Source organism: Chiloscyllium plagiosum, chromosome 12 (genome assembly GCF_004010195.1).
Source record: "Chiloscyllium plagiosum isolate BGI_BamShark_2017 chromosome 12, ASM401019v2, whole genome shotgun sequence".
In the NCBI taxonomy this organism is placed as follows: Eukaryota; Metazoa; Chordata; class Chondrichthyes; order Orectolobiformes; family Hemiscylliidae; genus Chiloscyllium; species Chiloscyllium plagiosum.
Genome location: NC_057721.1, coordinates 71,279,927 through 71,302,689, shown reverse-complemented (window position 1 = coordinate 71,302,689; position 22,763 = coordinate 71,279,927). Strand labels below are relative to the sequence as shown.

The following is a 22,763-nucleotide window of genomic DNA, read 5'->3' as shown; positions in this document are numbered from 1 at the left end:
TGTGGAAGCTTTAAATTGAGTGTGAAGAAGGTTTATCAGGATGCTGCCTGGGCTGGAGGGCTTGTCTTACGAAGAGAGATTGAATAAGCTCAGACTTTTCTCTCTGGAGAGAAGGAGGAAGAGAGATGACATGATCGAGGTGTACAAGGTAATGAGATGCATGGATAGAGTCAATAGCCAGAGACTTTTCCCCAGGGCAGATTGACTGGCATGAGGGGTCATAGTTTTAAGATATTAGGAGAAATGTATAGAGAGGACATCAGAGGAAGGTTCTTTATGCAGAGAGTTGTGAATACATGGAATGCGTTGCCAGTGGTGGTGGTGGAAGCAGAGTTATTAGGGTGATTTAAGCAACTGCTGGACATGCACATGGACAGCAGTGAATTGAGGGGTGTGTAGGTTAGGTTATTTTATTTTAGATTCGGAATAATCCTTGGCACAACATCGTGGACCGAATGGCCTGTTCTGTGCTGTACTTTTCTAAGTTCTATGACTGTGTAGGGTCTGTCAATTGTTGTAAAATCCCATCTGGTTCACTAATCCCCTTTACCATGACCATGGATTCAAATCCTTAAGTACTGTGGATATTTTTAACTTGTAATTCCAAAGTTTGTGATTTTAAAAGAGGGCTTTTTGCAAGAGGGCTTTTTACAAGCAAAAATGGTTGTAAATTTAAATTCAGTGGGAGGATGAAGAGAAAGATCAATGGAATGCAGTGTTTATAGTATCAAGGAAACTTCAAACAGAATGGGCTGTCATCTCTTGCGACTACAAAGATAACTGATGACTCCCTCCTCAATGGTAAATCAGCCCCCTGAGGATTTTGTCCCAAACTGCAGACCACTTTGCGTTTTTGGCTTTAGAAGCTAGAGGGGTTAATATGCCAGTTTCAAATCTACTGGAGCCCACTAGTGAGACTGAACAACCTTCCTGAGTTTGTGAAAAGAAATTATCTTTTTCAAATTAACTTTGTGGCAAATAGCGAGAGGATAGAGAGAATACAGAAAAGGTGACAGTTCATCCTCCTCATCCAGGAGCTTAACAGTTTGGAGAATGGTAATGAACAGAATAGCTCACCCAAGCTCTGTTGCAACACCTCTTGGGAAATAAATCTGCTATCCTTACCTGGTCTAAGCCCACATGTAACACCAGCCCCACCACAATGTTGTTGCCTCTTAACTGTCTTCCTGGTAGCACTAGCTACCTGACGAAGGAGCAGCGCTCTGGAAGCTAGTATTTCCAATTAAACCTGTTGGACTATAACCTGGTGTTGTGTGATTTTTAACTTCGTCCAACCCAGTCCAACACCGGCACCTCCACATCCTGGTAATAGAGGTTTATTACATCATGAGGGGTGTGGATAGGGTGAACAGTCAAGGTCTTTACCCTGGGGTAAGGGTTTCCAAAACTAGAAGGTGTAGGTTTAAGGTGACGGGAAGACAAATTTAAATGGGACCTAAGGGCCAACCTTTTTACAAAGAGGGTGGTGCACAAAGAGAATGAGCTGCCAGAGGAAGTAGTGAAAGCTAGTACAACTACAGCATTTAAAAGCCATCTAAGTGAGTATATGAACAGGAAGGGTTTAGAGGGATATAGGCTAAATGCTGACAAATGGGACTAGATTAATTGAGGATATCTGGTCGGCATGAACGAGTTGGATCAAAGGGTCTGTTTCCATGCTATACGGTTGATGCTACACTCTAATTGATGCCAAATGTCAGTGTGTCCATGTTCATTCTAATGTAGGTAGATGTGTGATTAAATACAAAAAAAAACATTGTTTCTGGAGACCTGGAGGAACCCCATTAGCTACAGACAAACAACTTCTCATTGACTGGTTCTGCATTTAAATCCATTGCACTGCGTGAAGTTCCTTTATTACAGTTGAAGTAAAACTGCTTTATAGAAAATTAAATAATTTTATGCCAAAGTGCTCCATGTGCTGAGTTATTTCCTGTAAGTGGAGCAATGCAAATTAACTGTGTTTTCATACAGAGGGTTCTCAATTTAGGTGTTAAAGTATCTATTCGAGATGGCTTGGGAAATCCCTGGTGGAGTCAACCTGTAAGCCTCTCTTGGTTCATCCCAGAGATCATACTCTGTGGTGGCCTGGAATATAAAACTCTTACAGGCAGTTTAGTTTAAATTATTATCTTTATTTACTCATGGCATCAATGTTACACTCTAACACAGATACCTACAAGTCAGACTTGAGCGAAGATTTTAAAACCATGAGCAGAGTAGTGGTGCCAGCTCTTACTCCTAAGAGCTCCCTCAGGCTACTCCCCTTATTGCTGCAAACCAAGCTGTCTTCATATAGAATTTGGTACTAAAATTACAAACACACCACATGTCCTTAATCAGATGAGCAGCAATAAAATGGAAAAAGCTTGCAGAGGAAGAGTAACATTGACAGGTGTGAGCACGCTCGACTGATTAAGTGACATGCATGTCAAAGTGGGAAACCCTGATCAAGCCAGGCCAAATGGCCAAATGCCTTTAGCTAGATAAGCTTCCCTTTTAACAGTACATCATAATGAGAGACTATGTGGAAAAGGTCATGAGGTAACCTCGCTCAGCTAACATGCCCAATATCATTGTCTTACTAAATGACTTTTTTAAAATCATCTTAGATTCCCAAAATGCACATTAAATTCATAACATTCCCAGATCTCGAGCTCCATGGAACATCACACATTCAATCCATGACAAGTAAGTGTACACTCAAATCAGACCAGAAAAGTTAACCTTTTCACTAACTTCCATCCTGTCTCTCACTCTTTCACTCTCTCACTCTCTCTGCACCATAACAACTCTGCGATTTTCTGAAGTATGGAGTCTCTTTGTTTCAGATTCAAACTGCTGGAAAATTTAAATCATTTTGTTTCCTCTTTCTGTCACGTTTCTATTTCCCAATCTAATTTTTCTTTCCTTTTCACTGTAGCTGTTTCTTTGTTTGATTTAGCACAGAGTCGAAAAGCATGTTGCAGCTAAGTTACACTTCCTGCATTGCAGGTTTTACATTATTGGAGCTGGTTTGGAGGGGGAAGGGATTGGCGTGCAATAGTTGGGGTCTATAAGATCCTCAACTCCCGCAGTGTTTGAACCTGCAAATCTGCCTTTGCTTGCGAGCTAAAACTTCTCCTAGTCTGTTTAGTTCCACTGGAAAGTCTCTGACAATTACAGACCAGTCAGTCTTACGTATGTTGTCAGCAAGGTTTTGGAAAGAATTCTGTGGGATAGGATTTATGACTATTTGGAAAAACATAGCATGATTATAGACAGTCAGCACGGCTTTGTGAAGGGCAGGTCATGCTTCACAAATGATAGTGAGTTCTTTGAGGAGGTGACGAGACAGATCGACGAAGGTTGAGCAGTGGATGTGGTGTATATGGATTTCAGCAAGGCATTTGATAACGTTCCCCATGGTAGGTATGGGATACAGGGCTCTCTGGATTCAGAATTGCTTGGCTGACAGAAGGCAGAGAGTGATTCTAGATGGAAAATATTCTGCCTGGAAGTCAGTGGTGTCCCACAGGGCTCTTTCCTTGGGCCTCTGCTGTTTGTAGTTTTTATAAATGACTTGGATGAGAAAGTTGAGGGGTATGTTAGTAAATTTGCCAATGACACAAAGGTTGGAGGTGCTGTTGATGGTATCGAGGGCTATTGCAGACTGCAGCGCACCATAGACAGGATGCAGAGCTGGGCTGAGAAATGGCAGATGGAGTTCAACCTGTATAAATGCTAAGTGATGCATTTTGGAAGGTTGAACTTGAATGCTGAATATAGGATTAAAGACAGGATTCTTGGCAGTGTGGAGGAACAGCGAGATCTTGGTGTTCAAGTGCATAGGTCCCTCAAAGTTGCCACCCAAATTGTTAAGGGTTGTTAAGAAAGCATATGGTGTTTTGGCTTTCCTTAACATGGGGATCGAGTTTAGGAGCCGCGAGGTTTTGCTACAGCTCTACAAGTTCCTGGTGAGACCACACTTGGAATATTGTGTCCAGTTCTGGTCATCCTATTATAGGAAAATACGGAGGCCTTGGAGAGGGTGCTGCCTGGACTGGAGGGCTTGTCTAACATAGAGAGGTTGACTAAGCTTGGACTTTTCTCTCTGGAGAGAAGGAGGAAGAGAGGTGACCTGATTGAGGTATGCAAGGTAATGAGTGGAATGGATAGAATCAATAGCCAGAGACTTTTCCCCAAGGCAGGATTGACTGGTACAAGGGGTCATAGTTTGAAGATATTAGGAAAAATGTATAAAGGAGATGTCAGAGGTGGGTTCTTTACTCAGAGAGTTGTAAATGCATGGAATGCGTTGCTCATGGTGGTGGTGGAAGCAGAGTTATTAGGGACATTTAAGCGATTGCTAGACATGCACATGGACGGTAGTGAATTGAGGGGTACGTAGGTTAGATTCTTTCATTTTAGATTAGGAATAATCCTCGGCACAGCATCTTGGGACAATGGGCCTGCTCTGTACTGTACTTTTCTATGTTCTATGTTCTATGGATAACAGGGGAAAAGTAAAAATGGGTTCAAAATAATTAGATTAGATTACTTACAGTGTGGAAACAGGCCCTTCGGCCCAACAAGTCTGCACCGACCCGCCGAAGCGTAACCCACCCAGACCCATTCTCCTACATTTACCCCTTTCCCTAACACTACGGGCAATTTAGCATGGCCAATTCACCTAACCCCTGCACATTTTTGGATTGTGGGAGGAAACCGGAGCACCCGGAGGAAACCCACGCAGACACGGGGAGAATGTGCAAACTCCACACAGAGAGTCGCCTGAGGCGGGAATTGAACCCGGGTCTCTGGCGCTGTGAAGCAGCAGTGCTAACCACTGTGTTACCGTGCCGCCCATAAATAATGTTATAATAACGGGTTGGAAATCTAGGACATAAAACAAGTTAACATGTCGCAAATTTGTATTTCAATTCATGTCTTACGCCAACCCAAGCAGCCTGTTTTAATTTTCCTTCAGCCTCTGTATGCCCCAAAGCCCCCTACCCCAATCATCCCTGACTTGCCACTCCCCAACCCTCATAACGCCTGGGCTCTGACTTTTCTTGACTCTCTCCTCTTCCGTTATTGTTGTGCTTGCATGAGATCACCTACCTCTGTAGGAAGACTTTCACTGTATCTAGTTTTTAACTCTCAGAGGAGACTTCAGGATGATTGATGAACTGTTTCCACGTAACTGGGTTATTTGAATGAGATGAACTGTAGAGAACGAGGGTAGTTTCACTTGTGACGATGCTATGACATTAAGAAGTCATCTTGTCCTGGTTTTTGTTTTGAAGAGAGATTTAAGGCAGAGGCACTGAGTAGTTTACCAGAACCTCTGAAGTAAGCAGCTTGGGAGGCCATGGTTTTTTTTACAGATCCTGAATGGGTGTAGCCAGTCTCACAGATCAGGATTTCTGGGTTTTTAGGTTCAGCTTAAAGCAGAAGTTATTGGGGTCTCAACAGACTTGGAAGTTTCAGTGATCCTAACAGCCTCCTGGCTGTTACTCCCTCTGAATTTTGTCTTCATGGTTTTTCCTCTTAGTTTGGAGAACTGCATATTAGAATCTGTATCTGAATTTTCCTTTTTGTTTCAGGATTTGTTTATGGGATGTTACTATATTGGAATAGTTAATTAGTTACTGCATTGATTATTCAATAAAGTTTTCCAATAGAGTTAATTTATTCTAAATTCCTCTTTGTTTGTAGTTTAACTACAGTGTTTGAATACATTGAGTTTTGTTTAACGTTGAGTAGTTTGGCTAGTTGCATTGAATCGGGAACAGGCACTTCACCTTTGTCTTTAACAATAAGAAAACGTTAGAGTCTGGGCTACCTTCTTAAAATACATTGAGGGGGTCTGGTCTGGTCCATAACACACCTCATTATAGAACTCCAAATATGTTGAGGATAAGTTGCAGTTCATGCAATATGGGCCAATTCACTCCAAACGTTTAAAAAAAAGAACATAAAGTCATCAATTTGTATATTGCTTTTCAAAGAACAATGCAGCACAGGAACAGGCCCTTCAGCCCTCTAAGCCTGTGCCCGAAACGTCGAATCTCCTGTTCCCTGGATGCTGCCTGACCTGCTGTGCTGTTCCAGCAATAAAGTTTCAACTTTGATCTCCAGCATCTGCAGACCTCACTTTCTCCTCTAATACATTTTGCCCTTCCATACTCAAACTGTCTTCACTTACAGGATCCATATCCCTCTGTTCCTTGCTGGTTCATGTATTTGTCCAGGTGTTTCTTGAACGCTGCTATTGTGTCTGCTTCCACCACCTCCTCTGGCAGTGAATTCCAAGCACTTGCCACATTTTGTGTGAAAAACTTGCCTTGCACACCTCTTTTAAATTAGATCCCTCCCCCCACACCCTGAACCTGTGTCCCCTAGTAATTGACCCTTCCACTCTGGGAAAAAGCCTCAAACCTTCCACTCCATCCATGCCATACACAATCTTATCAATTTCTGTCAGGTCAGTGCAAGACTGCCCAAAGAATTATACAGCTGATTAAACATTTTTGAAATGTGGTTATTGTTGCAAAGTAGGAAACATGGAAGCTAATCCGCACTAAGCTCTTCCAAATAGCAAAGTTATAGCAATGAGACTTTTTGTTGTTGTTTGAGGAATTAGTATTGGTCAGGACTCTGGAAATTTATTATTTGTTTTCCTTTGGAATAGTGCAATAGTGGAATAGAACAATGGGAGCCTCAGTTTAATGTCCTACTTGAAAGACAGTACAGCACTCTTTCAGTACTGCACTGCACTGAGAGTCTTGATCAATAAGTTCCGGTTTTCAACTGAATTGAGCCCACTTAGAAGAAGCCTCCTGACCTTGAAGGTATGAGGCCACAAGACTGCTCCTAGACTGACACAAGGAAGTTAAGCCAATCTCTGGAAGGGGTTGATATTACAGCATACGAAAGATTAGTGATGTTGGATGATGTATCTCCTATTTGCTCTTGGATCCTCTCTTTGATCATTTGGTGGGATGTCAGATCAGAGGGAAATTTTCTCAGAATTGAATTGATTAGTTCATAAATATCCAAAATGGCGGAGGAGTAGCAGTCTATGTGGATCTGCTCCGTCCAATTTTACCCTTTTTCCTTCTTCACAACTTTTTTTTAACTTTAATCTACTTATCTTCTGTGGAGAGATTGAGCCAGTGCGGGAGACAGTGAGAGAGTGTGGGGAAAGAGCAAGCCCAAAGCGGAGGAGGGCTAGCCCAATGCAGGGGAGATTGAGCTCAGTGCAGCGATGATACAGGTCCCCCAGTATCTGTGGTGGAGAGAGCAGGCAGCCTGAGGTCTCCCAGCTCCTGTGTTGGTGTAACAACACAGAGGAGATTGAGACCAGCACTGAGGACACATAGAATGCGAGCCCAGCATGGCTAAGCACTTAAAAAAGAATTGCAATATTGAACTTTTAACTTTATATCCTTATTTTCCTCTTTGTACTAAAATGTTGTACCTAGGTACTTTTACATCTCGGGTGGTAATGGGAATGGTGACATTGCAAACCTTTCACTGGACTCCTGTATCCTTCTACTTGAGTACACGTAGATATAATTCCAGTTTTAAGATCCATATTTGGTTGTCTGTTCCAGAAAATACTTACAGCGGATGGATAGAGTACAAACATGGAACAAGTGTGATCTTTCAAGCATAATCTGTCCCATTCAGTAAGATTATGGCTGATCTGATTTTAACCTCCACTCTACATTCCTGCATGCTCCCGATTATCTTGCATCCCACTGGTAATCTGGAATGCATCTACCTCCAGCACAAAGATCTATCCTGCTTAATTGCAACAAGGCTGAATGGCACTGTTTCCTGTAACTGACTAACCACAGATAACTACCAGAAGCCCACCAACTCCCACACTAACTAGAGTACACCTCCTCCCACCCTACCTCCTGTAAAAAATGCTATCCCTTATTCCCAATTCCTCTGCCCCCGCCTCATCTGTTCCTAGGATGACCAATTTCACCTTAGAAAATCCCAGATGGCCTCCTTCTTCCAAGATCGCAATTTCCCCTCCCACATGGTTGATGATGCCCTCCAGCGCATCTCCTCCACTTCCCGCACCACCCCGCGTGAACCCCACCCTTCCCAATGCAACAAGGGCCGAACCTCCTTGGTCCACACCTTCCACCCCAACCTCTGCCTACATCGCATCATCCTCTGCCACTTCTGCCACCTCCAAATGGACCTCACCAGCAGAGATATATTTCCCTCCCCACCCTTATCAGTGTTCTGGAGAGACCATTCCCTCCGTGACTCCCTCATTAGGTCCCCACCAGCCCACACCCCACTCCTGGCACCTTCCCCTGTCATTGCAGGAAATGCAAAACCTGCGCCCACACCACTCCCCTCATGTCCATCCAAGGCCACAAAGGATCCTTCTACATCCAACAGAAATTTACCTGTACCTCTACCAATGTCATCTACTGCATCCATTGCACCCAGTGTGGTCCCCTCTACATCAGAGAGACAGGATGCCTTCATGTGGATCATTTCAGAGAACATCTCTGGTACACCCACACCAACCAACCCCACCGCCCCGTGGCTGAACACTTCAACTCCCCCTTCCACTCTGTCAAGGACATGCAGGTCCTGGGCCTCCTCTACTGCCAAACCGTTGTCACCTGACACCTGGAGGAGGAACGCCTCATATTCCGCCTTGGGACCTTGCAACCACACAGGATCACTTTGGATTTCAACAGCTTCCTCATTTCCCCTCCCCCCAGATTATCCTAGTCCCAAACTTCCAACTCGGCACCATCCTCCTCTCCTGTCCATCACCTTTCCCATCTATCCGCTCCAAAACCCCTGACCTATCACCTTCTCCCTCACCTGCATCTACCTATCATTTTCACCCAGAAGCCTCATTCCAGATGAAAGGCTTATGCCCGAAACATCGATTCTCCTGCTCCTCGGATGCTGCCTGAACAGATTTGCTTTTCCAGCACCACACTCTCAAGGCTGAATAAGCCAGATCTCATGGGTAAACTGGCTTCACCATTTCCAAGTGTTTGAACAAGCTAGTGGAATTGTCACTAAACTATTAGTCCAGAAACTTAGTTGATGTGCTGGGGATCTGAGTTCAAATCTTGCCATGGCAGATGCTGGGACTTTAATTCAACAAAGAATCTGCAATTGAGCATCTAATGATAATGATGAAACCATTGTCAATTATCAGCAAAACCCATCTGGTTCACTGATGTTCTTTAGGGAAGGAAATCTGTAATCCTTATGTGGCTTGGCCGACGTGGACATCCAGACTCACTGCAATGTGGTTGACTCTTGACTACTCTCTGGGTGATTCGGGGTGGGCAATAGTGTTGGCCTAACCAGCAATGCTCTCATCTCATGGGTGAATAGAAAAATAATTGCGTTAGAAAGATGCATTTGAATGGAATCATACATAGAAACTCCATAATGTTTGATAAGTAATATACTTTTATTTATAGAAGAGGACATGGTAATAATTTCAAAGACATAGAAAAGTTATACATATTCAGTTTATTTCAACATTTGAATAAATAATTACAGTGCATAGAATATTAATAAAGAGCATGGCTTCATTCTCCTCCATTAGTCTATATATATTGCTGCTTGTGGATACTGACAAAGTTGTTTTTAAATCATGATTTATTGTAACCTAATCTATTAGATCATGTAATGTTGATCATAATCCATTATCATTTAATTATTGCAGAATGATGATTGCAAGGCATTTTATTTAAAAGGCAATCTGGGTGTAGCTTATTTCCCAAATTTAAGCATCATTTTCTGAAGTGTGAGATAGATGAAAATATTTGAGATTCCCTATGTTCTCTCACTGTAATTAGGTTATTGCTCGACACTGTGATTCAACATGACACCAATTTGAAGTTCACAATGCTGCTTTTACTTGACAGTAGGGGGAGGTTGTGAGTGGTCTGGGGCCTACTGATGAGCTGACCTAACATTGCAATGAGCTGCACATGAGTATCCCCACTTTGTGGAACACTCGCAACACACAGGCATGATGAGGACACACAGCCCTGAAACAAAAGGATTTCTATTTAAAGGCACTTTGACTACTTTGCTGCTGGTGCTTCTCCTATTGCTCATCAGAGGTTCAAGCTCAATTTACAGAAGTTGCTGCCGTGCTGCTGTGGAGGCTGACAGCAGGCAAGTGCAGCTGAAGATGAGTAAAGTCCAAGGTCAGTGAGATAATTTCCAAAGACCTGGAAATTAGTGAGGGCAAACTCTGGCAATTAAGTTGAAGAACACAAGCCTTTCACATGGGGAGGGAAGCAGCTCGGTGGGCTCATATTCTTAAAATCTTCCCAACCTGTCAATTTTAATTCTCCACAACCTTGCCAGTTACACTTCTGCCTATAGTGGCCTGAGGAAACATTGTCTCCAAAATGTTTTAAAGTGCAGTACATTTTCACAATCTTTTATTTTAAAAATACACAGGATTTTCTTTTCAGAAACAGTGCAAGAAACACAGGCCAAAGCATCCAATGTGACCTTTGTATTCAACCGGCACATAGAAGTAGTCAAATCTTGAAGTTGATCATTCTCCTGGCAAGAATTGCTTCTGGCATAATCATCAAAAATCATAACATTACAAAACATTTGGCAAACCTTGACTACACCTGAGAATTTAAGCATTTTGTAGACTCAAGATGCTTCAGTCCATTTTATGTACCTCACCCTGCAACCTTGGCACAATGCTAACTTTGAGCACTGCATGAGGTACAATGGCACACACAGCTATGTAAATTGGGTACACCTGCTGGAATTAGCAGTTATCACCCCATTTACCCCTTCTGCACCACACAGTCCCTCGGAGTTAGAAAATTCTGGAAAACTATCAGTGCTCCAACAGTAAAAGAATGACAGATGACAAGCTTAATGCAAGAGAACACCCTCCCAGCACAATTTCCATAACCTGTTCCTTTGGTCACATCAGGTTTAAAATCTCCCTTCAAATATTTTGAAACAGTTGGAAATATAATACAAGGATATATTATGAGTCAAGTGCTAAAATCTTTCTTATGACTTTCAGATATCTGCAGTTACTGTCAACAGTAAGCTTTGTAATTATGAAACTTTGTCCTGTGCACTTGAATGTCTAGTGTGCAAAGAGGAACTAAATAGTACAATATAATTCTTTCAAAGGTTGCACAGAGCTCCTGTCCATTACAAATTTTAATGGATAGAGCATTATAGCTTGAGGGTGTCTAATTTCCTAATCTGTGAAGTCAGTTGGGATTCCACCCACTCCCCTATTTCCATTAAATAATAACATGAATAAAATCTGATACAGTCTCCCAATCTGTTTAGAAATAAATATATCAAAATGAATGAGAGACAAGAACCTATCATTATTCTCCATTAATGATTATACTACATTTCTTGCCAATAATGTTTCTATTCCCTGCATTTTTGATATTGCAGAAGATTTGTTCCCAAAACTGTATAACCTCTGAGAAAATGATTTGTCCACTGGGGGTTTGATGTGATGCACTACATGTTTGTATAGTTGAACCTCTGGAGCATATCTGAACCACTTATAAGGTATTGTCCAGATTTTCTCTTCATGCAAACCATTGCCAGTGTTATTGTCACGATTAGCAGCAGAGCCACACCGAGGATGACTCCCAACACTATCACAGCCACTTTGAATCCAGAGTTATCCGCTGGAGTCTGCAAAGTGGACACCGTCTGAGACATAGTGGGAGCCAGAGTCGTTACTTGCGGAGTTCCTGAAATTGGATGAGTTGAGACATTAAGGATAAGGCCTGTAGCAGTTCAACTGGGCTGACAATGTGATAAAGGCAAATCAAAACAACAAGATGTAACAACCACAGGGGATCATATTGTATCAAAACAAAACAGCATACAATCAGGATATGTTCCCTACAGGTTAATAGACAATAGCATGAGAGATAATTATTGTATAGCAAAAGACTAATGGAGTGTCAACTGTTTCTACATATTAGGTAATACATGGGGAGTGGTGCATTGCAGAGAAGCACATTATAAGGCTGTAATACCATAGAGAACCAACACCAAAGCACGAATTGCAAAGATTTACAAAGATAAGGTGGAATTTCTTTTCTCAGAGGCTAATGATTTTGTTTTACCACAGAAGGCTGTCAAGCCTGGGTTGGACAGATTTTTAATCAGGATTCGAGAGTTAAGTGAATAAAGGAGAAGGTGGAGTTGAGGATTATCAGATTAGCCATGATCTCATTCAATCGCAAAGTGAGTTCAAATAGCTGAATGGCCTACTCCTACTCCTACATCTATTGGGCTAATAGGTGCCTGCAGTGTGCTACTATCAATACGTTCACTATATTGTCACTGTCATAGCATACTCTTCTCTTCTTATGGAGAACAGCAGCTATTTAAGAGTTGCTTACTGACTGGGCATAGCATTTCCCAGTCAACAAAGCCATAGCCAATCCGTCTGGGCAATGTCTTCTATAACCTACTCTAATTAGGCTGTAAGGAATTCAAAAGAGACATCATAATGTGCAAAATATCAGCAACGTATTGTGAAAATGGTAAATACAGAACTATCTATAAATGGTGAAAACAGAAAACTATGCAGTAACATACGGCATATCACCCCATTCATGATCCTGCATAGAACTTTGCAGAGAAATTTGGCATTTTGCTTCAAGACTTTGTTGACCATATTTCGTTTGATATGAGAACGAGCAGAGGATACACCTCATTGATTCCCATTTGCCCAAAACCTCAGCTTTCCACTGTGTATCATGAGAACAAAGCATCATTTTTTCTGATAAAGGGATTACATTTTATCATACTGCATCCCTCTGATGTGCAACACTACCCGAAATGCTGCAGTCCATCCAAAGTTTGATTAGACAAAAACCTTAGCCTAAATGACAACAAAATGATAAATAAAGGGAACTTTAATCATTCTTTACGTTCAGCTAATATTTCTGAATTTTTTCTAATGGGCTGCAAACGTAGGATCACATTCATGGACAGGCAGTACAGACAAGATGAGCTAAATGGTCTCTGTCTTCACTGTAGCTAAAGTATCTTCAGATTCTGGTCATGATTTGCAGGAGCCGGTGTTGGACTGAGGTGGACAAAGTTAAAAATCACACAACATCAGGTTATAGTTCAACACGTTTATTTGGAAGCACTAGCTTTCAGAACGCTGCTCCTTCACCAGGTGGCTGTCATTGAATTTGTCTCGAGGTTCTGTGGGTCAAGCACCAATGTAACTCACTTTGGAAGACTGAGAACCGACCAAATTCCACACAGGGTGGATCAATGGGCCAGAGTGCAGCTGATCCCAGAGGTGGTGAGAACAGGGGAATACTAAGGTGAGAATTTGTTTTTTCCACGTGTAACCGCTGTGGACCTTTCAAGGCATGCTGATACAAGGGTGCACAGGCTGGATTGGAGAGGAAGGGAGAGGTGTGGACATCAGCAGTCCTCCCTATCCCCTTGCCAATGCCAGAGCCCTGAATGAGGTAGCAGGCCCTGATGATGCGGGAGACCCCAGTAGGCAAACCTGACCGGGAAGCCATTGGAGACTCCCTGAACCTACATCTTGTCCCATGAGATCGGGGATAATCGATTCACTAATGAGCCTGTCAGACATTCCATCACAAGCAGGATGGTTTGTCATATCCACCTCTTCCCACCTCCAACTGAACTTCAGGAGGGTTTGCATCAACAGGAAACTAATGCACAGCCTCTCCCTTGTTACACATGCCTGGCTACCATCCTTCCTGCCGGAATGGATTGGATTAAGTACTGCCCAGGAGGTTTTATAATGGTGAGTGGTTCCATGCCCATTTTAAATGTCAGCTCTGAAACTGGTCCAGATGGTCCCTAAGGAGTTCAAAGGATCTCTGAGATGCCAACATTTCCTCTACCACTTAACCGTATTTCAGGCAGTTGAACAGCATTCCACGACCGTGGTTTAGGTGAGCAATTAAAACAGCACAATGTTAAAAATAGACGATAATGGCCCACATGATGATCATTATCCTACCTATGACATTGACAGAAGCTTGGGGATCAATTGTTCGGACTGCACTCGCAATGGCCATTTGCAGGGTAGCAGCTGTGATTGAAGCATTATTTAAGGAAGACAGGATATTCGCCACCACGCTGCCATTTTGAAAACCAAAGATGGTGATATTAAACGTGTTATCCTGCAATGTAGTTTGTACAGGTGATACAACCTAGAAAGAAGAAAAGCAAGTATTACTTACCCTGTGTAAGCAGGCATCAACTAACATAGTGATAAGAACAGATGTCATCTAATTAGAGTCATTCAGCTATAGAGCTATACAGCATGGAAACAGGTCTTTCCATCCAACTCGTCCATGCTGACCAGATATTCCAAATTAACTTAGTCCCAATGCCAGAATTTAACTCATATCCCTCTGAACTCTTCCTATTCATGTACCCATCCAGATGCCTTTTAAATGTTGTAAGTATTCCAGCCTCCACCACTTCCTCTAGCAACTCATTCCATACATGTATAATTCTACCCATCTAAAGCCTTCACTGACACTGCAGAATATTTTGGAATAGTTACATGAGCTTGAGCTCACATTACGATTCCAGATTATTTCCAACATCTTTTCTACGTTCAAACCCAAATACCATTTCCGCAAACAATACAGAACACAACAGAATCCCAGTTCCTTGCTGTCTCATAGGCCAGACCTCATTATTAATGCAATTACGTTTAATTGCTAAAACAGATATTAAGTCTGTTTTTCTCCCCAAAGATGCTGCCAGACCTGCTGGGTTTCTTCAACACTTTCAAATGAAGACAATTATTCAGAAGAAGACATAATGTTTAATGACTTTGATGAGCAAAGGTTTCTCTATGGGTGATATTATGGCACTTGATATGACAAAACATAGCACTCAGTAATCTCCACTTTGAAAAGTTTGCAGGGAAGAATTTAAACTGCTCCTGTCCTCTGTGTGAAGAGAGAAGCCCTAGGCAGCTATCCCAACTCAACTACTTTAAGAAGCTGTTCATTTCATCAGTGGCTATCCTCAAGTAAATACCAACCGGTGGAGGGAGGAGGTGGGGATTGAAGGGCGGGGAGCTGCAAGGGAGACTACACTGATGCAGGGAGTGCACATCAGGGATATGGCACAGATAGGAGGACCATTCCTCGGAGGACCAGTCTCCACACCTAATGTAGACTATACCCATCCTTTTAGATGTCTGAGGCCTGCTCAACTTAGGGTGGCCCAGGTGTTGGGGAAGGATCATTCAATAGATGGTCACCCTTTCTTTAATCTGTTCAAAGGGCCTATTTTCAGAGGCTGCCTTGAAGAAAGCCTCTTTATTCTAAACAATTTAAAAACAATTCACATTCTCCAGGCCTCTTACTGAGAGCAGGGCAGCATCCATGATTTTCAAGAACAGCTGGTTTTCAAATGACACAAAATAAAGATTGGGATGACTTTGCACAAACAATATCTGAGATAAAAAGCTTTCTCTGCTCTCCCTGATCGTGAACACATTCCCAGCTTCAGCTGGTTGGGGATCATTAGGTAGAACCTATCCTCGGAGACCACCAGAAATTTGACAAGGATTTGCTTCTGAATCATAGAATCCCTACAGTGTGGAAACAGCCCCTTCGGCCCAACAAGTCCACAGAGGCCCTCGGAAGACTATCGCACCCAGACCCATTCCTCTATTACTTTACATTTACCCCTGATGAATGCACCTAACCTGCGCATCCCTGAACACAGCGGGCAATTTAGCATGGCCAATTTACCCAACCTTCCTTGGATTGTGGGAGGAAACTGGAGCACCCGGTGGAAACTCACGCAGACACGGGGAGAATGTGCAAACTCCACACAGTCGTCCGAGTCTGGAATCATACCAAGATCTCTGGCGCTGTGAGGCAGCAGTGCTAACCACACCGTGCTACCCATGTTCTGATCCTAGAACATTGTTGAATGAATTTATGTGAATAAAAAAAAGCTACTAGACGCAGTTATTTATCCTGCAAGTTCAATTTTATATGGCTTGAACAATATATTGAGGATGAATTAATCTATCTAACTGACCATCCCAGCTTTATCCCCATTATGTTTATTACAGTGTAAATAATACAGTGACAACAAATTGAGTTTCAGCTGTTGGATTGCTTCACATTTTATGGCTTTTAGAAGTTAATTGTTAAAAGAAATCAGCATATGTGACATGTAAGCTCAAACTCCGATCCTCCACTCCCTCCTTGTGCTAGCAATCCAAAAGGAATTCCCTCACCTATTGATTCTGATGACATAGATCAAAGTTCCATTTCTCTTTGCTTACTGGGCAAGTATTGCTGGCATTAATGGGTTTGGAATGCATTGGCCATGGAAGGAATTACTGCACCATGATCCAAACTGCCTTTTATCTTAGCTTTGGTTTGTCCCAGTCTCCTTAGTGTTGATTCAGCTGGTAATGCTTGTCTGGATGGAGACATAATTAAGTAATTCCAGCTCTTTATTCGCCCATTATCGTATCCATTATCATAGTGTTACTCCTTTCTCAGTTTCTACCTCAGAGACTCTTCTCTCTATATCGTAAATACATTATCAGGTGTATCACTGATTGATTTACATTAACCCTTTACTCCATTAACCACCTTTCCTCCCTATTTAATAAGCTGATCAGTAATGCTCTTCAGATGATTAAACACATCTAAATTAATACAAGCGTTAGGACATCCAAGAGTACACATATGCAACATTCATATCGAATAAAAGCCATTTGTATTGAGTCATAGAGGGCTACAGCATGAAATCCAAGCCCTTCAGCCCAACTTTCCCATGTCACCCAGTTTTCACTATTTATACTAGCCCCATTTGCCTGTGTTTGGTCCCTATTATTCCATACCTATCCCATCCATATACTTGTCTAAATGTTTCTTAAATGATGAAATTGTACTCGCTTCCATTACGTCTGGCAGTCCATTCTAGACAGTCACCACACTTTGTTTGGAAAACATGTCCCTTTTGTATCTCTCCCCTCTTACCTTTAACCTATGCCCTCTAGTTTTAGACTCCCCACCATGAGGAAAAGCTGTTCAATATCGACTGTATCTATGCTTCTCAAGATTTATATACCTCTTGTAAGGTCACTCCTCAGTCTCCGACGCTCCAGGAAAAACAGTGCCAGCCTATCCAACCTCTCCTTCTAACCCAAACCTTCCAGTCCCGGGAGCATCCTAATAAATCTTAACTGCACTCTTTCTAGTTTAATAATCTCCTTTCCATAATAGGGTGACCAGAACTGCAAGCAGTACTCCAAATGTGGCCTCGCCAACATCTTGTATGAAATCACAAATTTATTACATTCCTTCTTCCTCCTTTCCTCCACAACCTGTTTCCAACTTTCCCCATCCCAGCCGATCTCTTATGGCTAAATCCTATCTGAATAATTCCATCATTTGAGCGGTGAAACAGATTTATTAACAGGAAAACAAAGCAAGAAGTTGTTTCACTTACTGCATTTCTAATTTCAGATGATAAACTACTGTAGGCTTCACTTCCTGGATTTCTTAGGTCATTGGTGAATGTCTTGGACTTTAATGTAATGATTGTCTTGAACATTCTCCTGGCTAGAAAAACAATAATCAACTGATCATTCATCACCCAGCTATTACTCAATTTGTGATGGAATAAATTGATCAGAGGTTGAAATAAGAAATTTTGTTTTAAAATTGCCCCACCCTATTGTCCTGTTCCAAAAAACAAAACTACTGCTAGAAATATCAAACAAAAACGAGAACTGCTGGAAATACTCTACAGGCCCCTGTGGCAACTGTGGAGAGAGAAACCGAGTGAATGTTTCGGATTCAGTGACTTTTCGCAAAAGCTGATCATCTTGACCTGAAACATAAACTCAGTTCCTGTTCCTCGGATGCTGCCTGACCTGCTGTGCTTTTCCAGCACCACCCTAATCTAAATTCTGTCCATAATGTCAGCTTGATCTGCTTCCACTTGCTATCGCTTTTATTGTCGGCAAAGTTTATGTTTAGTCATTGCAAATGAGGCTGTCATTAAATTATATTGTTTTATATGTAATGCCAATTGTTTAAACTGAACAGGCAGTGATGAATATGCAAGAGAAATGTCATATAATCGAGCATATTGTATTAACATGTGGAACCTCTTCTCACAATTGGATTAAGAGACCTCTTCTAGAGTACTTTCTCCAGTTCTAGTCTCCCTGTTATAGGAAGGGTATTATTAAGATGCAGAAGAGATTTACCAAATGTTGCTGGGATTGGATGGTTTGAGTTGTAAGGAGAGGCTGGATAGGCTGGGACTTCTTTCTCTGCAGTGTAGGAGATTGAGAGGTGACCTTGTAGAGGTTTAAAAAATAATAAGGAGTATAGCTTGGGTGAATGGCAGTTGTCTTTTCCCTAGGCTAGGAGATTTGAAGATGAAGGGAAATATTTTTAAGGGGAGAGGAGAAAGATTTTTAAAAAGATATGAGGGGCTTTTTTATATATAGAGAGTGGTTTGTGTTTGGAGTGAACTTCCAGAAGAAGTGATGGATGCAGTTTAGACATTTAGATAAGTACATGAATAAGAAATGTTGAGAGGGATGTGGGCCAAGTGCAGGCAGGTGGGATGAGTTTGGTTTGGGACATGGACTGTACGGTTGACAAGGACTGATTGGACTGAAGGCTGTTGAGGTCTAGATTAGAGTGGTGCTGGAAAAGCGTAGCAGGTCAGGCAGCACTTGAGGAGCAGGAAGCCTTGATGAAGGGCTTTTGCCCGAAACATCTATTTTCGTGCTCCTCGGATGCTGCCTGACCTGCTGTGCTTTTCCAGCACCACTCTAGTCTAGACTCTGATGTCCTGCATCTGCAGTACCCACTTCTGCCTCTGTTTCCATATTGTCTGATTCTAACTCCTGGAATGGGATTTGATTCTGTGAACTGTTAATTCAGAAGAACTGGCATTTTGACCGACTACATTTTATTCTTTCCATTTGACAGCCTGCAGATTATGAGAATTAACTGGATAAATAACAGTTCTGAACAAGTGTAAAAATATTGGACTAACTGATAACTCTGGTTCTGTCTTTGCAGATGCTGTTAGATCTGTTGAGTTTCCCCAGTACTTTCTGTTTTCAATTCAGATCTCCAGCATCTAACAGTTTTTTAAAAACATTATGGTGTCTTGGACTTTTTTTTAACTACACTTAGCACCACAATTTGCATTTGTAGAGCGTTTTTCGAAGAACAACTTCCAATGTGCTTAACAATTCTTAAGAATTGAGAGCCATTGGGAAAGGCAGGTAAATGAACAGAATAATCAGAAGCTTATTCTTAGTGGAGAGTTTAAAAGTGGGAGAGAAATGTGGGGCGAGGTAAGGTCTCAGTGAGGGAAATCCAGAGGCAGGGACTTAGCAGGGAAAGTACAGAAGTCAACCATGGTGTGGATTTGAGGGGTCTACAGTACAGGCATTTACAATTACAGGAATAGCAGGCTAGAGGGCAAAGGTGAAAACCTAATGGGATCTTGTGGTGCTATGATAGCATCCCTACCTATGGGGCAGAAAGGCCAGATTCGAGTTCCACCTTTGGATATAAAAGGTGCTTCACAACATGCACAAACAGATTGATATGTTAAAAAAAATCCTGAAAGCAAAATCTAATTTATAAGCATTGGCCAGGCCACAGTGCCATTATTTGTAATGAACAAAGAAAGTAACACCTTCGAACAAACATCTCCACATTTTAAAATGTTTCAAAGTTTTTATGCAAAATGGTTATAAGCACAAAAGAAGTTTTCAAAGCTAAATGTTGACCCGATATTGAAGGTACTGTTGTCGCAGGGATTGGATCAATCAAGCAAAAGGGTGATCTGTAATGGGACTTGACAAAGTGACTCCCGGCCCTACAATTTAAAAAGTACAACAACAACAACTTATATTCGCATTGCTGCCAAAAGAAATGTGCTGTAGAAGCTTTCTGTCTGACCTTTATCAGGACAAATGATAGGATGCAAATTCCAAAGTAAGAAAGCATTTCTACTGCAAGACTAGGGAGGGTGTAATTACTTACAGGGACAGCTATTATTTGTCAAACATTGAAACACAGCACAGGGATCTTCATTGGTGAAGCAGTCATTCGGATCTGCATTGACAACAAAAAGGACAGGTCAGTCAATAATCAATATAAGTTCCTTATATGCAATCCCAACACCTCTGCATTGACAAGGTACAGTTGCGGTTTCTATTTCGGTACATGTTAGTCTTGGCTGGTGGCAAGTCAATCCTAAAGAAAACCAGGTGGAGTCAAAACAGAAAGGAAAATGAAAGGGGCAAAATCAGTTTTAGTTTCACAATGAGTGCCTAAAATCTGGAAAGCATTATCTGTAAGGGGATAGGATATCCAATCTGAAAATTAGAAAAAAAATTCAGGGCAAGTTTGAAAGAGCAGGGGGGACCCAATACAATCAGAGAGGGCCAAACGGTCTCACTCAGTGCTCTTCCATTATCTATCATTTACTTTGTGCTAAGGCCAAATGTTTCCTGCAAGATTATTTGTTCAAATAGAATTAGCAATATGGTCACTCACTCCAGTTTACAACTGTTCATGTTCAAAGAGGATTATTAGTACTTTGAGACGAATGAGAACCCTGAAGTAACCTCTCCCACAGATCCATGCTGTAACCTGTGTCTCACTGAGACTCCAGAATGTCTCAATGCTGGACAACAGAAGTTACATGGTTAATTTCCTTTTTGATATTCACATTAACAAGGTAACATTATAGTCGTGAGGTCAACCTATTATCTTAGTTGATTATCAAGTAAAATTTCTGCATGTGTGACCCTCTGCAGCATGTGTTTGGACTTGAACAGAGCAACACTTAAAATTTGTGAGAGACATTCTCGTGTTAAAACTATTTTGGCATCATTAGTAACCAAAGTGACATCACATGAAATGGACATTTGCCAATATCAGTGATTGGTTGGATCAAAGCTTTAATGTAGTCAGGAATAACGTGGGCCTGGCAAAATCCAAAGAGAGCATCAGTGACCAGATTATTGTCAAGTAAGTGCTATTTGATAGCAGTAATCAATTATCCTTTCCATCATTTTGCTGATGATTGCGATTAGACTGATGCAGCAGTAATTGACTGGGTTAGATTGGTCCTGCTTTTTAGGGACAGGACATACCTGAGCAATTTTCACATTGTCAGAAAGAAGCCAGCATTGTAATTATACCAGAACAACTGGGCTGGGGACTAGTTTTGGAGAAAACGTATCAGTGCTATTAATCTGACCAGAATATTGTCAGTTGAAACTTTATTGCTGGAACAGCACAGCAGGTCAGGCAGCATCCAGGGAACAGGAGATTCGACGTTTCGGGCACAGGCCCTTCTTCAGGAATGAGCAGAGAGTGTTCAGCAGGAGAAGATAAAAGGTAGGGAGGAGGGACTTGGAGGAGGGGCGTTGGAAATGTGATAGGTGGAAAGAGGTCAAGGGTGAACCTGTTCCTGCACTGTGATTGGCCACCTTTCTCCAAACCCTACTCGTCACTATGATTTGATCTCTCCCTGCCTCCTCAATCTCCCCACAACCTTCTAATCATGTTGACCAACCATTTCCAACTCCCCTCCTCCAAGTCCCTCCTCCCTACCTTTTATCTTCTCCTGCTGAACACTCTCTGCTCATTCCTGAAGAAGGGCCTGTGCCCGAAACGTCAAATCTCCTGTTCCCTGGATGCTGCCTGACCTGCTGTGCTGTTCCAGCAATAAAGTTTCAACTTTGATCTCCAGCATCTGCAGACCTCACTTTCTCCCAGAATATTGTCAGCACTCAGAACATTTACATGATATCATGTGGAGTGAGTCAAATTGGATAAGTGCTGCCATCTGTGATCCTGGGAAGGAGACTGGGATGGATTGTCAATTCCGAACTTCTGGCTGAAAATTGCTGTGAATGCTTTAACCTTTTTCTTTAACTCACACACCAGGATCTCAAATCATTGAAGATGGGGATAATCGTGAAGCATCATCCTCCTCAGGTGAGTTATTTAATTCACATCTGGGTGTGGCTGGACCTCAGGCCTTAGATTGGACCTGTTGGCTGAGGAATTGCTGAGACCTGCAATCATTTGATGCATATACTATTTGTTATGCATCACGTTGACAACACATTCAGAAGAGCAGCGCTCTGAAAGCTAATATTTCCAAATAAACCTGTTAGACTGTAACCTGATGTTTGTAGGGTTTTTATCTTTGTCCACCCCACCCAACACTAGCATCTTCACAACATAGCATATTTTTAGTTAAATCAGGTGCTGCTTCTGTAATACCTCACACACTCTACATTGAACTATAAGACAACTACCCCAGTATCTCCCCAGATTACACACTCATGCTCATCAATCCTGCTTTAAGCAGTTCCAGTGTTTACCTTTGCACTGTGTGCCCGGGTTTGATGGTTTGGAATCTAAAATGCCCTGAAAGCAGCCACACGTGAAATTTCCTGGGGTGTTTGTGCAGACAGCTAAATCAGAGCATGTTCGGTTCCCAGTCTGACACTCGTTAATGTCTGAAACAAGAAACAGATCACATCAATCAGTTCGAGCAAAAGTTACTTCATGGGATAGCGTAGGGGGATGAGCTTAGACTAGTTCACAGGTCGGCTCAACATTGAGGGCTAAAGGACCTGTTCTGCGGTGTATTTTTCTGTGTTCTCTGTT

The 22,763-nt window shown here is 42.0% G+C and overlaps 1 protein-coding gene across 4 annotated transcripts in view; it reads right to left on the bottom strand.

The window, feature by feature from the left end:
* Positions 1-9,486: 9,486 nt before the first annotated feature.
* LOC122555408 (pneumococcal serine-rich repeat protein-like) overlaps positions 9,487-22,763 on the bottom strand; it is a 64,847-nt gene continuing 51,570 nt past the window's right edge. For all 4 annotated transcript variants that reach the window (XM_043701389.1, XM_043701388.1, XM_043701390.1 and 1 more), the window contains 5 exons: positions 22,475-22,612; positions 20,115-20,186; positions 17,542-17,654; positions 14,060-14,252; positions 9,487-11,780 (listed from right to left, as the gene is read on the bottom strand). In XM_043701389.1, the coding sequence (XP_043557324.1) occupies positions 11,542-11,780; positions 14,060-14,252; positions 17,542-17,654; positions 20,115-20,186; positions 22,475-22,612 (755 nt within the window). In that variant the 3' untranslated portion in view covers positions 9,487-11,541. The remainder of the gene's footprint in view (positions 11,781-14,059; positions 14,253-17,541; positions 17,655-20,114; positions 20,187-22,474; positions 22,613-22,763) is intronic.